At 43.5% G+C, this 15,195-nt stretch overlaps 1 protein-coding gene across 1 annotated transcript in view; it reads left to right on the top strand.

Moving 5' to 3' along the window:
* Nucleotides 1-8,735, top strand: part of LOC146969277 (insulin receptor substrate 1-B) — a 50,810-nt gene extending 42,075 nt beyond the window's left edge. The window contains exons 4-5 of the mRNA XM_085760256.1: nt 6,237-7,314; nt 7,912-8,735. Coding sequence (XP_085616382.1) covers nt 6,237-6,244 — 8 coding nt within the window. The 3' untranslated portion in view covers nt 6,245-7,314; nt 7,912-8,735. The remainder of the gene's footprint in view (nt 1-6,236; nt 7,315-7,911) is intronic.
* Nucleotides 8,736-15,195: the final 6,460 nt, after the last annotated feature.

Below are 15,195 nucleotides of genomic sequence, written 5' to 3'. Positions count from 1 at the left end.
GTTAGCTTCCTATTTTAAAGTAAAAGCACAAATTCTTTCGTGATGATTTTCTGTATGTAAAGGGCAACGGGTGTTTTATTTTGTGAAAGTAAGTGGTCACAGGCTAGCTTGAGTAGCGCCGAATTCGTCCGAACAAATTTGTAAACAGCTGGTATTTAGACAAATTAACGATACACTGCTGATCTAAACGGCTACTTTCTCGCCTAAAAATGTTTGAAATGTTGATGAAGTGATATTTACAGAGTTTAGAGCTAAAATGAAATCAGCTTCTAAATGCTGATTTCGGCTCGGGTAGGAGGCAGGCTAACACTACCTACGCTAACACTACCGCTAATTAGCTTAGCTCAAACACTGGAAGTGCATCCAGTGTTTGAGCTAAGCTAATTACGGGCGATACGGCTCTATCTCCCTTGTTACTGCACGCACAGTCGAAAGGATGGTGTCTATCTACTTGTCATGGACTCTGGAGTGAGGCAAGACACGAAAAAAAAAATGTTGGCGTATCACTTTAATATTCTTTACAAACGACTGGTCCTGTGTCATTTACAGCTTGTTGACAGTCAACTATGTAAAGGCCAACATGGTGGATAATGTGCTCAGACTGGAAGTTCAGATATTGTTCAAGGGTGATCTAAATGAGCTGCACATGGGGCAGCCATTGTGGTTCCCCCCAACAACCACAAATGTCCTCCCCCTCCTCCTCCTCCCCCTTCTCCTCCTCCTCCTCCCCACCTTTTTATTTTTTTTCCCCCACTCAGCACTGCTGCTCTGTCTCTGTCTGTCTCTTCCTGTCCCCACACATTCCAGCTCTTCTGTGTGCCATAACACACCCACTCAGTCTCTCCCACTGTGTCGCTGCATAATGAAAAACTCGCCTCGAGCCCTCCTGCCTTGTTTTTTTTTTTTAATCATTACACAACACAATCATGTCAAAATAAAAAAAACAAAAAACAATCTGTCAAAAGGCAGACAGAAAGTACAACATTCTGTGACGAGTTAAAGCTCCTTAGTGTGTCTTGTAAAAACCAGATTTGGTTTCATAACAGCTTGTCATTTACATATAGGTTACACTCATATATAGGTTGTTACAGGGCTACATAACTGTTGTTTTTGCTGTGGGGTGTGATAGTAGCGGCAGAGTTAAAAGCAGTGGTATCTGTGTGTGTGTGTGTGTGTGTGTGGGAGAAAGTGCAATGCAAAGCACACACAGCACTCGTCTTTCAACACACACACCCTGCCCTCCGCTGCCAACTGCATAGAGTAACCTATGGAAATTTACAGCTGAACATAATGTTCTGTTAATGGGGTGGTTTAAAACAATCAAAAGCCTCCAGTGGGATAATTGATTGCGAGCATTTAGGTGCGTTGTTGTGTGGTTAGTGCCTCGAGTTAAAATAAAAGGCAATGTCAATAAAAATGGTGGTATCCGTGAACCGCGTTTCCCAGAAATCACCTGTCAGTCGAGTTTGGTTGGCTGGTTGGTTGGTTGGTTGGTTGGGGGGTCGACTGCCTCAGGTCTCTTTGATGTGTTTAGCCTTGGTGAAGATCGATGCTCAGCTTTTTCCCGTCTAATACAAAACGAGGGGCCGCTGTCGTTTCTGCAAACTGCACAAACCTTCCTGTCGTCCCAGAAGACTTTCCAAGGAAAAACGTGTCCTCCGCTCTGGACCCATAAAGGCATCGGCATATGTGCAGAAAATGTTAAAGCCATCAGCTCTGAATAACTTAAAGTTGGGTCAACATTTGCATAGACACTGAAAAAGCCAAGACATACGAGGAATGTGCAAATTTGTCTCTTATTATAACTCCTTCTTAGTGCTCCTGCTTCATGTATGTAGCTTTGCTTTAGGCCAGGGGTGTCAAACTCCTTTTTAGGTCAGGGGGCCACGTACAGCACAATTTTTTTGAAGTGGGCCGGACCAGTAAAATAATAGCATAAAAACCAACACTCTTTAGAGATTTAGCACAAAGAAGTACAAGTACATTATTGAAACGTTCACATTTATTACAAAACCTTATGAACAACCTGAAATTTCTTGAGAAAAATATGTGCCTCTTCTGTCTTTTGTGCAGTTTCCACATTTGGCAAATTCATCCCACACGTTTGACACCCCGGCTTTAGGCTGTTCAAACTACAGCTCATGGATTCTCAATGGGAGGAATCCAAGAGTGGGATAAGCTCCTGACGATGCAAAGAGCAACTCCAATTCTTCCATTTTTAGTTTTCGTACCCGATCCATCACCCCTGTAAACCCATCAGCCCAGCCGACCATCCAGAAATTACAGTATACCTGCATCATTCATCAGTTGGTACACGTTTACCTTCAGACATCTTTACTCAAGAAATTACATCTTTAAACTGGATCTTTGTTTCAATGATACTTTTTTACTTCCATTGGTTTGTTATTACCTCAACCAGTCGTAGGCAGTTGCAGATTTTCGGGTGAATCAAAACAAGCCTGAGGTTATGAATGAGGACTTGAATGGAAATATTGTCTTCAACAGTTTGATAAAAGCTGCAAGAGGCTGTTTCTAAGTATCAAATTTTTTGTTTTGCCACGAGTTTTGGTCGCCAAAGGGAAGACGGAGCAGACTTACAGCTGCTGCTCGGCATGAAGCAGCGATTGTCAAAGTCTTAACAATCACCTTGGAAGCCCTCGGGGACAAAAAAGCGTTTAACGCTCCGCATCGACTCCGCGTGGAGAATCGCTTTAACCAGACGGTCGTCCCAAAAGATGTGCCAGGTTCGCGAATAACAAAGAAGAAGCAGTGAAATGGGACACATGCGCTGCGGTCGGAGCTGTGAACATTATATCTTCATAACTCTCAGACTTTCTGGCGTCAATGGAAGAAATGAAACGAGGTGACACAGGAGCTATCTGCCAGTGTTGATTCCTTGTACTCGCAGCTGTCTTGATGCTGGATCCCGGCTCATGTTGCGCCGTTGTACCTCTTACCCACTTGTCCGCCTCGCAGGATGGATGATTTAATGGAAGTATAATAACAGCACTGGGGGAACTGCAAAGAGCTAAGGTCGCTGGCACGAGAAATCGCTGCCATTGTGGAAAAACAGTTAGAGGGGGATTGTGGGGATTTTCACATCCTTATATTAATCTAATTCCTCTAATGATTTCCAGCAGACGGTTCTTCGCTTTCTTTCTTTTTGGGGGGGGGGGGTGTAGGCTAAAGGTCGGGGGGTTAGGCAACACCGGGAGCTGGAGAGGAATTTAGGAATTTGGTATCTCGCGGATAGAGGCATGTTGGCGGGTTGGATGCTCGCTGACATGGCGCTGGAGCCTTCGTCCTGCATGCATGTGGAGATAAATCCCTTCCAACCACAGGATTCTTCTCTGGGTTTTGCTCGAACGCAAACTTACAGATCGTCATATCCACGGAGCTGCCCTGGGGGCTTATGGGATGCTTGTAAAACCCAAAAAAAAAAGATGAGATACGGTGATAAACCCAATGGGGATTTCCAGTGATTCTCATTCATCGCAGAACGGTACCTACCATAGGCTCACACAGTTTTCCTCCCTTTCCTCAACTTCTGTTTTTCATTTATTGTAACCATACGATGGTCTCTAATGTAGATCCGACTGCTCTCCTTTATATATAAAACATGATTTAACCCAAACCGACGGAGTGACCAGTGAACTCAGTGACTCACATCACGTTGCATAGACCGACTCCGTGTCTTGTGGGAAGCCGGGGCAGCATGAAAATGACAGACCGACACACTCGATTTACGACCAGAGAACAGGGTGGCTTTCAATTTTCGGCAGCCCTCGATTGAGACATCACATAGACCCAGACTCTCCTAATTACACACACACACAAATACACACACATACACACACACACAGGCGGCTAGAGAACAGTTATTGGCTAGACATGGACTGCGGAGGCAGATAGCCTTGTCTAACCTCTTGATTTAAACAGTCTGGGAGAGGAAGGGGGGGGGGAGAGAAACACACATACACTCACACAATCGCTACCACAGTCATTATTACATCGATTTTTCCCACAGACGGAGAAACGATGCAAAGGAAATGAACAGGATCGATAGACAAACCACCAAGGGAGAGTCAGGCGAATGGATGGTGGGGGGGGGGCTCAGGGACAATAAGAAAGCAATATCTGATGAGGAAGCATTTCCTGTGTGGCTGCATATAGGAGAGAGTGTCCCGGGATGAGGCGGCGAAGACGGACCGGCGGTTGTCAAGATTTTAAGTCTCTGTGTATAATTTTCCACGTCTGTGTTTTGGAGAAAGGTCATCATTAAATGAATGTCATCCACATTATTATGGTGTCTTCCTTTTTTTTTCGAGTTTGCTTTGGTTTCATGAGAGTTTGCATGTGTGTGTTCATGGCAGCGCACCAGTGCGTGTCCAGCCTGTCTCCTCCGGTCCCTCTGGTTGGCTGCTTTGATTGTTTGTGTTGCTGTTTTTTTTCTTTTTTTTTTTCTGTTTTTTTTTTTTTTTTTTTTTTTTTTTGCGAGAGCCGACCGCCTGAATGAGAGAGCCGCTCCTCTCTCCTCTCTCCTCGCTCCGCTCTGCTTTAGGCCGCCATGGCTTTGGCTGGCTGGCTGGCGGGCACCGTCTGTGCTGAGGGGGACTAAATATAGCTCACTGCACCAGGAAGAAGACAAACTACAGAGAGAGAGAGAGAGAGAGAGAGAGGGGAGGGAGGGGCGTAAATGTAGAGTACCCTCATGCAATTAGAGAGTCAAGCACTGCTGGGAAATTTTTAGGGGGAAAAGAGACAGAGGGAACTCTCTCTGAGGCTGTTCTCTTTTACGAGCTTTGTGGATTTGTTATTTTGGCTGATGGCCGCCCCGAGTGCCTTTGTTGTGAGTCATCACATTTGACAGAAAGCAACCCGGTTTAAAGGGCACTGACTAATCTTTATAGTAGTCATGATCCCGCTTTCATAGCGAACCCAACCACCTTCCAGTCAGCACTTTCCGTCTTCCTGCTCCTTAATTAAAACGTCCTCATCCTCATCGCACATAACATGACGAAGCAATTAATGCCGCATGCGTCCAACGATACCTAAGCGTGAGATCATTGTTGTTGGCTTCGAGGCTCGATGTGATGACTGCGGTGTTGTAGGTTAATTGCATGTCACACTGGGGGAGATTGCTCTGATAAAAATCTGTGTCAGCCTTGGTGACATCAGACTTTGCACAGTGTCACATCAGTTTTATTCCCTTTCGCCGATAAGTGGGTTTCGTCGATCGTAGCCGAATGTAGCAGCAATAGTCACATGGTTTCGAATTTCTCCTCCTGAATCATAATAAACAAATTCTTGCAGCGACTTTGATGAAAGACATGGTCCATTACTGACAATTATTCCTCCTCCTTCATTCCTCTCATGTTTACCGTTGGTGTGCGCAGAGGTCGGAGCGCGTCACAGATGTTGTAAAACTAGGTGAGAGAAGTGGAAATTATTTGTCTGCTGGGTTTTTTCGAGACGTTGTGTGCAGATATTAGATATGAAATTGCGTCTTCATCGATGAAGAGCGCTGCCGTGTTTGTTTTTCAGCTGTAAAATATCCTGTCCTGGCACCAACCTATATAGGGGCCTTAAAACAAACAGATGGCGGTGTGACGCCATGTGATTCCCCCTTTTCTTCTCTCTCTCTCTCTCTCTTCTCCGGAGCATTTATCATCAAGTCTGCGTTCCTGCTAATCCTATCAACTGTGCAAACAAGGCCAGGAGTCGTTATGTGTTGGATGTGACATTTTGAAGCGTTGCAGTTGTGACATTTGCCTGACGATGCGTACTGTACCTGTGCGCGCTCGCGTGTCCTCGGCTGAAATAGGCATGTTCAAAAAAAAAAAAAAGAAAAAGAAAAACCTGACATGTTTTCTGGATCTCTGGTTTCCCCCCTCTTACTGGCACACACACATACTTGACTCTGCGCCTGCAGCGATAGGTGTCCTCGCTCTCTCCTTCCCCGCTGTTCTTTTTATCACTTTCATCCTGTCTGAGTCTTTTTTAGGCCTGTTTGGCTCTGGTATTGTATATTCCTGTTGTTCGCTGTAGGGTCACGGTGTCCCAGTGCCGATAAGCAGACACTGATATCTTATGTTAGATATTATAATTAACCTGATAAGCCAACAGACACTGTATATACATGTCATAATATTTATTTCTGCTTCATATCTTGAGTTATTGTTTACCCCGAATCTGACCAAAACCATTTCCCCTTTTCTTTGTGTTTTTTCTCGCAGAGTGCTGATGTCAGTGTGTCGTCCTTGGGGGAAACAATCTGGTACCGCTCAGAGACCTTCAAAGCCCCGCCTGTTCCTTTTGTGATAACCAATCGCATCCAGAGAGCAGCTGCATCGGACACGCCCCTGAAGCACTTTCACAGAGACTGATGGAAAATGGTTCTTTTTTTTTTCTTCCTCTATTTCTTCTACCCCCCCTCCTCTGCTTTCATCTTGTTGGTTGTGGAAACCAATGGGGATGTGTGCCAAATGACATTCTTGAAAAGATATTTGCTGCTCTCATTCCTTGAGTGAAAGCCAATCAGAGAAGGGTACAAAAAAAATGGAGAATGGTGTTTCTTTTATTTTTTGTTTTCTTCCAAGTGAAAGACTCGAATCATTAAGAGTACAACGGTGGCTGACTATTAAGTGTATGGAAAAGAAAATATATAGAGCTATCTATATCTATATCTGCTCAAAAAGTGCCTCGTTTTCAGACTGTAGCTGTTTTACAAAGAACTTCAACTTAGCCTCGACTAACTGAAGCTTTGGGTTCTTTTATTTTCGTGCTTAATTTGATGTAGTTATAAAAATAAAAAAAACGCAGCAGAAGATTTCGATAAAACAAATGTTGGGTAGCACTGGTTTGAGCTTTTGCCGCGTTCACGTCATATGGGATGGATTGGACAAATGTCTTTGCTAACAACTTGCAAGCGCCAAGTTGGTCCTGTCAGGGTTAAAAATACTATGCATGGTCAGTGTCACTAACCATTACATTAGTTTCCCCATTCATAATTCTGATTTATATTTTAATTCGAATAATTAACGATAAATCCGTTGTGACGTGAATGCGGCATTTTTGCTAACGTAATTGATGATAATGGTACTAGCAATCTGCTGGCCTTCCTGTCTACTGTGAGAAATATTAGCATAGCTGCTGTTGACTTACTGCTCGTTATAACTTGCGGATGTCGCTTTTTATTCTGTCGTTTTTTCCCCCCTTTTCTACCCCTCCCTCCGAACTTTCAAACAGAGCCATACGCCGAAAGTATTAAACACACGCACACACGCCTGAAACAAAAAGGCACTTAAAGGGATAGTTCAACATTTTGGCAAATTTGCCTATTGCCTTAATCCCTATAGAAGCAGGTTCATTTCCTTTAATTATCAGTGCATGTTGTTTTGAGATCAGTGGGGCAGAGACGTGAGTTGCTCAGTGAACACAATGGAGGTGAATGGTGCAGGTTCCCTGTCCCTCATTAAACTCATCAAATACACAATCCAATAATGTTGTGGAGAAGTTGTGACCTGCACATTCACCATACAATGAAATAATCATGTATAAATTACGATACAGGAAGCAAAAACTACTACTGCTTTTGAAATCACAATGTAGTTCCGGCTACGCATAATAACCCTGTCTCATAATTATACATGATTATTGTGAATGTGCCGGTCACAACTTCTCCACAAGAGCGTTTTGGAGTTGTTGGATCGTGTATTTGATGAGTTTTGAAGGACAGGGGACCTGTACCGTTCACGTCCATTGTGTTACCTGAGCAGCTTGCATCTCTGCCCCGCTGATCTCAAAACAACATGCACCGATAATTAAGGCATAATGAACCTACCCCTTTGACTAGGGATTATGACAATAGGTGAATTTGCCAAAATGTTGAACTATCCCTTTTAACAGCAGGGGATACTGTAGCTTGCTAGCCAGCTAGCTAAAGCCAGCTAGGTCAGATCCGTCCTGCTGACTATACACAGCTCAGGGTGAGACCCCTGATATAGAGCCAAGCAATCCCATTAGTGCTATTAGCTCCAGACACTTGTGTCTCACTTAATCCCCTTCATCTCAGGATGCTAAATAAACATACGGTACATACAGCTGAGGATAGAGACCCTATCAATAGCCATGTTAATGCTAGCTTTGTAGCGGTCAGCACACTGCTGCTTTTAGCGCCGGAAAAATGGGGTCAGTTGTTGTTGTTTTTTTTTCAATTCTGTCAGTATAAAAACAGCTAATTTGTTCTCACCTTTTTTATACATTGAGGTACCAAACATTTTAAGAAGAGAGTTTTTTTCACGTTTTGATTTTTAAACTGGTTGAATTGAAAATGCTTCGACCCTAAATCTTTACTTAAGACTCTCTGTTTCTGTTTCTGATCTCCTCCCCCCACCCCACTACTCTGTCTTTTGCTTAGCTCTTACTTTAATCTCCGCTATGCATCAGCACTTAAGTGCCTGTCTGTCCTACTTGCCTGTCTGTCCCTCTGCCCCGTTTTAGCAGCTAGCACTAATAGGGCTGTCCTAGCAGAATATATCAAGTCTATTTTTGTGTCTATTTTTGTCTCTTTTTGGCTGTACAGTTCTCATGTTCATGTATGTTCGGTGTGACAATGATCTATCAGATGACTTGACTGACAGTCGTGGCCCTGATCCGAGGAGTTTTGGACTGTTTTCACTTCGTCGGTAACAGAAGACCCAATCATTACAGGGCCATCAGTGCCAAATCACAACGGTGACAACGACAATGACAAAAAAAAAGAAGAAAAAAAAAAGACTCAGCTGTTCTCCTCATCGACAGCACCTCAAGAAGCAACCTTTTAGCTCTCAAGTCCGAACGTATTGCTTTGTTTTGTTTTAATAATGTAACCTTTTGTGTCCCTCCGTTGTTTTCTTTTTCGCAGCGGGGGGAGGAACTGTGACATATCTTGCCTCGCAGTCTGCTGATGATGTGACTCTTGGAGATAAAGGTCATTGTGAAGACTTGCGTATGCTTTAACCTTGAATTTTTTTTGTTTCTTCCTTATGACTTTGACCCAAGCATTATGAAGAAATGCATGAAGATGAGAAAGACAACCCCACCGCAAAAAAACTGCAACAACAACAACAACAACAAAATGTCTAAATGTCTGAACACATGTGCATCTACGTAGCTCCAAATTGTACTCATGTGTTTGCCTGCCTGCCTTGGGAAGTTCATGAACTTTCTCACTCTTGTCACATGACTGTCGGGGCGCCCGGAGCATAACAATGCAGCTTTATTACGAGCAGATTGGGATCTGTGGTTGGAATTGCCCCTAATAGCAACAGCTAAAGCACAAGTGGGAAAAAACAATTGGACTTCAAACCATGAAGCCAAGGCCGTTATTTGCTGGCAAACACATGATGATGAGTTGAAATGTATCTAATGTACGTTGAGGGATGTTCTTGTATTGTGACTGAGCAGTTTTCCGCCAAAACAGAAATATGCTTGAAGGTACTTCAGTAGTGTAGAAAGAAAAGCGCACAGACTTCCTTTAGTCCTGACTAGCAGACATTATTATCCTGCCATTTAGAGCCCCCCCCGCCCCCCCTCCAGCTCTGAGCATCTCATGAACTTTTCAGTGAAACACGTTAACTGCCTACAGTCTGGAAAATAGTTAATTTTTTTTATTTTATTCTATTTTTTTTGTTGCATTGACTGCCCATGGCGAGGTTCAGCCACATATCGTGAGTTAAAGTCACTTCAGCAGAGCTCGGATGAACACGTGTGTGTAATGTGGGGTGTGTGGGGAGGGGGGTTGAACAGTTTAAGTGGCTGCATGATTTCATTCATTGCGTTTTTAAGTGTAGAGATGTTCATAAAAATGTGCAGGAAAAAGTGCTGCTGCTGATCTAAATTGTTTTTATCCCTTTTTTCTCCTGTTTTCCCCCCCCTGAGGGATGGTACTGAATGGGAATATTGTGAGATTTGCCATTGATGTAGGCAGTTTTACTTCTGTTGCTTGAGACAAAAAAAAAAATCTTGACTAAAAGGAAAAAAAAAAAAAAAAAGTCAAACAACAAGAAAGGACTTGTGGTTTCTTTTGTTTCTGTGACCGGCTGCTTCAGTTTCCTTCTGAGTGATGTAATAGGGACGATTGTTCAAAAGTGACAGGCCTGAGACGGAAAAACAACAGCGCTACTGATCTACGAGGGGGAGAAAAAGGAGAAGGAGAAGAAGAGCGGAAGACGCTGCGATTTACTGGCTGAGGCAAGTGTGAACATCTGCATGAAATGCCACAGACGCAGGCCGGCTCATGCCCTTCACACACACACACACTCGCACACACTCACTCGCCGCCTTTGACTCACACACAGTGGCTCGAACAGGCTGCGACCACAACGCAGATGTCACACTTTATTGTGGAAAAGAAAACAGCCCTGATTGTTAATCCACAAAGCCTTTTTAGCCGTGTTAGTCACATCCACCGTTCCCATTGATAAGATCATTTGCACTCGAGGTTGGCGGGTTGCCCACGGAGTTAATAACTCGTCTTACCGGTAATTTGACCAACATGGGTGTTTAGTGGGTGAGCTCTCAGCCTCCTCCTCCTCCTCACCCTCACTCTTATTTGATGCTGCTATCTCACTCAACGCTCGGTTTAATTAAAAAAGCTTTTTTTCTTTTCTTTTCTTTTCCTTTTTTGAGGCAGGATAAATCTGTGCCTCTTTCTCCTGTTGTTGTTAACATGCATGGGGATCCTGTATCATCCTTGTACACAGATGGCCAAGTAATTCAACCCCAGCCGGGTGTGATTGTGCTTTGACTGGGGCTCTGCAGGAATTAATAGAGATGAGAACACACACACACACACACATACAGATCAGGCTTGCACCTGCAAAAGCTCTCGGTTTCCTGTGTGAGTATAAATAAGGTTCAACCTGTATGAGAATAAGAAAAAGAAGAACTCACACCCTGAAGTGTTACTGAAACTGACACTGTGTCTGTCCCATTAGCTCTCTGCACAGCTCGTGTTCCTGCTTTTGTTCACTTGCATCTTAAAAAAGTGAGTCCCAAAGGGGATGTTATCCTATACCTCAAATTTGTTAGTTTCAATAGAGACATTTTCCCCTTCTTCCTTTTTTTTTTTAATCAAAATTGTATTTAAATTTTCAAGTAAGAAGGAAAGAACATGAGTGAATAATACCAAGGCACAGGAAGTGTACATATAGACAATACACATCACTCAAAAGGACACTGACAGACAAGACGCACATAGAAGATAAAACAACTTTACAATTAAAAATGGATAAAGAATATATACAAAAAAAGAAAAGAAAAATATAATATGGGCAAAGGCAACATTAAAGCCACCCAGAGTACAAGAAAGGAAGATAAAAAATAGGTATATAATATGTATACATGCACATACATTTAACCCTCTATGGTACGCATTATGATCCCAGTTGGTAAAAAAATGTTTTGGGTGTTTTTTTGTCTTAAAATAGACCAATTAAACATAATCAAGAGAAATTTTCAAAAAATATTATTTTTTTAGTAGTTTTTAGGGTTCGTTGCCATACGGCAACACCGTACGATAGTGGAAAGTAATGAAAATAATAGTTTTGTCTAAAATAGTAATAACATTTATTTTAAAACTCATGTTATAGTCTCAACAATCCCCAATAGCCTGAACAGTTAAGAATGCATCTCATTTGAAAGTAAAAACCATTTAAAAAGACATTTTTCACTGCACTTTACCCTCACTATCCTCGCTGTCCTCACCATCTCCACTGTCCTCATTGTCTCCACTGCCCTCGCTGTCTCCACTGTCCTCATTCTCTGGCTCATAGCCTTCATCATTCTCACTGTCTTCATCTTTCACTCTGTCCTTGCTATGTTGCCAGCTGCTCATATTCCAGGGTTGCCAACTTTTGGTCCTGGGCTGGAGTGAGATTCTGTTGGCGGGGGGGGGCTGTCTATAATAATAATAATAGTTATGTTTATTGTAGTTTTTCTCTCTGTCTCTCTCTCTCTTACACACACACACACACACACACACACACACACACACACACACACACACACACACACACACACACATTATACCTGCAAACTGAGTAGGCTAGAGGTGTAATAGGTGACAAAATATATCCCTCTAGGGGGGTCTGGGGGCACCCCCCCAGGAAAAAATTGTGATTTTAACATGTATTTGAAGCATTCTGGTGTACTCTGAGAAGAAAATAAAGGGAAAACACAACATTTGCTACAGATAAGAGGGAAAAAAGCAGATCTGTGGTTCCTATCATTGTATGGCTGGAGTGTATGAAACTGGTCTAGTGAGGAGCTGTGGCTTTTGGCCTGGACCAGCCTATTGAGCCTATTAATGAAAGGACAGAACAGACATGTCCTGTTCAGTCTTCTATTACAGCCTGATGATACAAGTCAGGTCCTGAAATGTGTGTTTCTCTTCTGTAATAAACATTCTACATACCCATTCGGAGTTTGCAGGTATGGCCCACGTGCATGCATGCGCAGTTGCGCACACACGTACACACAGACGTACACACAGACGTACACACACACACACACACACACACACACACACACACACACCTGTTGCTGCGCTGTCTCTCTCTCCTCTGCTCTCTGGACTGAGCTGCCTGGCTGTACTTTTGTGCTACCCAGTCTGCATCTTGATTTTATAGTTTTCAACGGACTGGCCCAACCAGCCCGACCGCAGGCGTCAGTTCGAGCCGCGTTCAGTCTGAAAACATAACTCGGTCAGGTCAGGTTGTGCCTCGGGCTTCGCTCTCTCCCTCTTTTTTTTGGCCATCGGATTCGGACCAAGTCGGGTCCAGGCTTCAGCACCGTGCCGCTGTTGGTGGGGGAGGAGGGGGGTGGGGGTGTCGCGGATCGATAACTCCCCGTCCTACTGTGCTGTGATCACAGGCTTGAGCAGCCGTCCAATCGACACGCGGATAAGCATCACGCACACCAATCAGAGAGCCTATTGATGAGTGCCAAAGCTTGCTTTAATTTTTTTTTTTTTGCCGAATCGCTTGATTTTGGCGTGAGAATTGTTTGAGTGGCGTGAGAGCGTGAGACAGGACCTAAAAGCGTGTGACACACGCCAGATGCGTGAGAGTTGGCAACCCTGCATATTCTTCAACACTGAATGCAATTGCTGTTAACTTTACTACAACAGTCAAATGTGTATCTGTCAAATTGATGGACCTGAAAAAGTAACTAAATGATTCTACATGGTTGTGGAGCCTGAGTCCATAAAGTTTACAATATTATTTTGAAGAATTTAGGCCTATAACTAAATACAAAATGTTATCAACATGCCAGGCTAGCAATTCATAATGGTACGGTGTTGCCATATGGCAACATACACATTTTAACAATTTTCTAATATTTAATGATTAAGTACAGTGCAATAACCTACAGAATAATGAACTTAACTAATCTATTATTGAGTATATTTTTTTTTCCCAGTTGAAAAATGTCATTAAAACACTTTTTTAGATCATTTTTGAGGGGTCAAATGGCGAGGCTCCTCCCTGTGAAGACGTCTGCAGAAAAGGGCTTCAAAATGGCCTCCAGTGGGTCATGTAACATATTTAAACACTGCTATTGGTTTACTTAGAACCCCACCTCTCTTTTAATGCATTGCAACATAACTGGGGATGTATTGTCTGTGTGTAGAAGGCTTAAAATGGGTTTGTTGCCATATGGCAACGCCGTACCATAGAGGGATAAACATACATGCATACACATAGGCTACATACACATTCTGGTGTAATGCAGCTCTATAATCACAGTTACAGATATATATTCTTATACACAAAACTACTAGTGGTAATTGGAACAACTTTTGATCACATTGCCCGAACAGAGAACAACAGAAAACATTCCCCCCCCTTTTCCCATCATGCACTTGTGCAAGCGCTGGCTCCATTCAGTATTACCAGTGGCAAGAGTACTCCTCGTGATGCTGCTTCCCAGAAAGTCAAAAATTTTTATGAATGAATGAGCAACTTTCCCTTGTGATGCCCCCCTCAGGCAACGGAGAGCCTGCAGGAGGGGAGGGGAGGGGGGATGTCACTCTAAGAAAGCCTTCTCTCTCTAAAATCCTTAAGTTGATATGGGAAATCAGATAAAACTCAGATCTGACCCACATCCTTATTCCCAGTGACGGACAAACAAGAGCAAGACGGAAATGTAGCGCCGCTATCAGCAGCGTGGATAAGGAGAGGGAACAGAGGAGCAGAAACGGGCACAGCTGCCATCTGGTTGTCTTGGCGACAGGCAGCGTCAATGCCTCCCTCTGCTACGGTGGCAGCGTCTGTGGTCAAGACTAGAGAGGAGGGGGAGGAGGAGGAGGAGGAGGAGGTGGAGGGATACTGGATGGCGGCCAAGTGAAGAGGACACAGAGTTCAGTCACAGAGAGGCGCTCTGGCCAGCAGCCAGCAGGTAGAGACCTGTTGAGTCTGAGTGGGAGGTGTGTGTGTGTGTATCATCTCCTCATTGTGTGGGTGAGTGTGTGATGTTTGCCGTGGTGTGTGTCTTTGTATTTCCAGCTCGGCTTACAGTTACACTAGACTAGACGCACCTATATGGACACACACACACACAGGCACACACATACACAAAACGGCAGAAATAGACTCAGTAACTGTGCTTGTTTACACACACACACACACACACTGCAGAGGGTGGGCACGGGAATGTTTGTACAGTGTCACATGAATTAATCTCACACACACACACACAAAACACAAGACTTGTTTAGTGGCTCTTCTGGAGCTTTCAGTCACATCACATGAAAAAAAAATGAACAAACACACCTCCATGTGTGATGTGACTGAAAGCTCCGGCTGCTAAATGGCCTTTTTGGAAAGAACTTTGAACCTCATGGGATAAACTAATGGAGATGTTGTTGACCAATGTGTATTTGTGTTTTATTCTCCATATATACTCTGCATTCTTAACACTATTATACCCAACCCAACCTGGGTTAAGGTTCGTGTAATGATTAAAGGGATAAGAAAGGGAAAAATGTGCAACCTTTTTCCAAAATTGATCAAACATGAGCAATTTCTCGAACGCCCCTCAGCCTCAGAGCCTTTATACCTGGGGTGTCAAACTCGTTTTAGTTCAGGGGCCACAAACAGCGCAGTTTGATCTCAAGTGGGCCCGACCAGTAAAATAACAGCACGTTAACCT

This window comes from Trachurus japonicus, chromosome 18, assembly GCF_045865225.1.
Source record: "Trachurus japonicus isolate A0001 chromosome 18, Traja_1.0".
Taxonomy (NCBI): Eukaryota; Metazoa; Chordata; class Actinopteri; order Carangiformes; family Carangidae; genus Trachurus; species Trachurus japonicus.
This window is presented reverse-complemented; position numbering and strand designations above follow the sequence as displayed.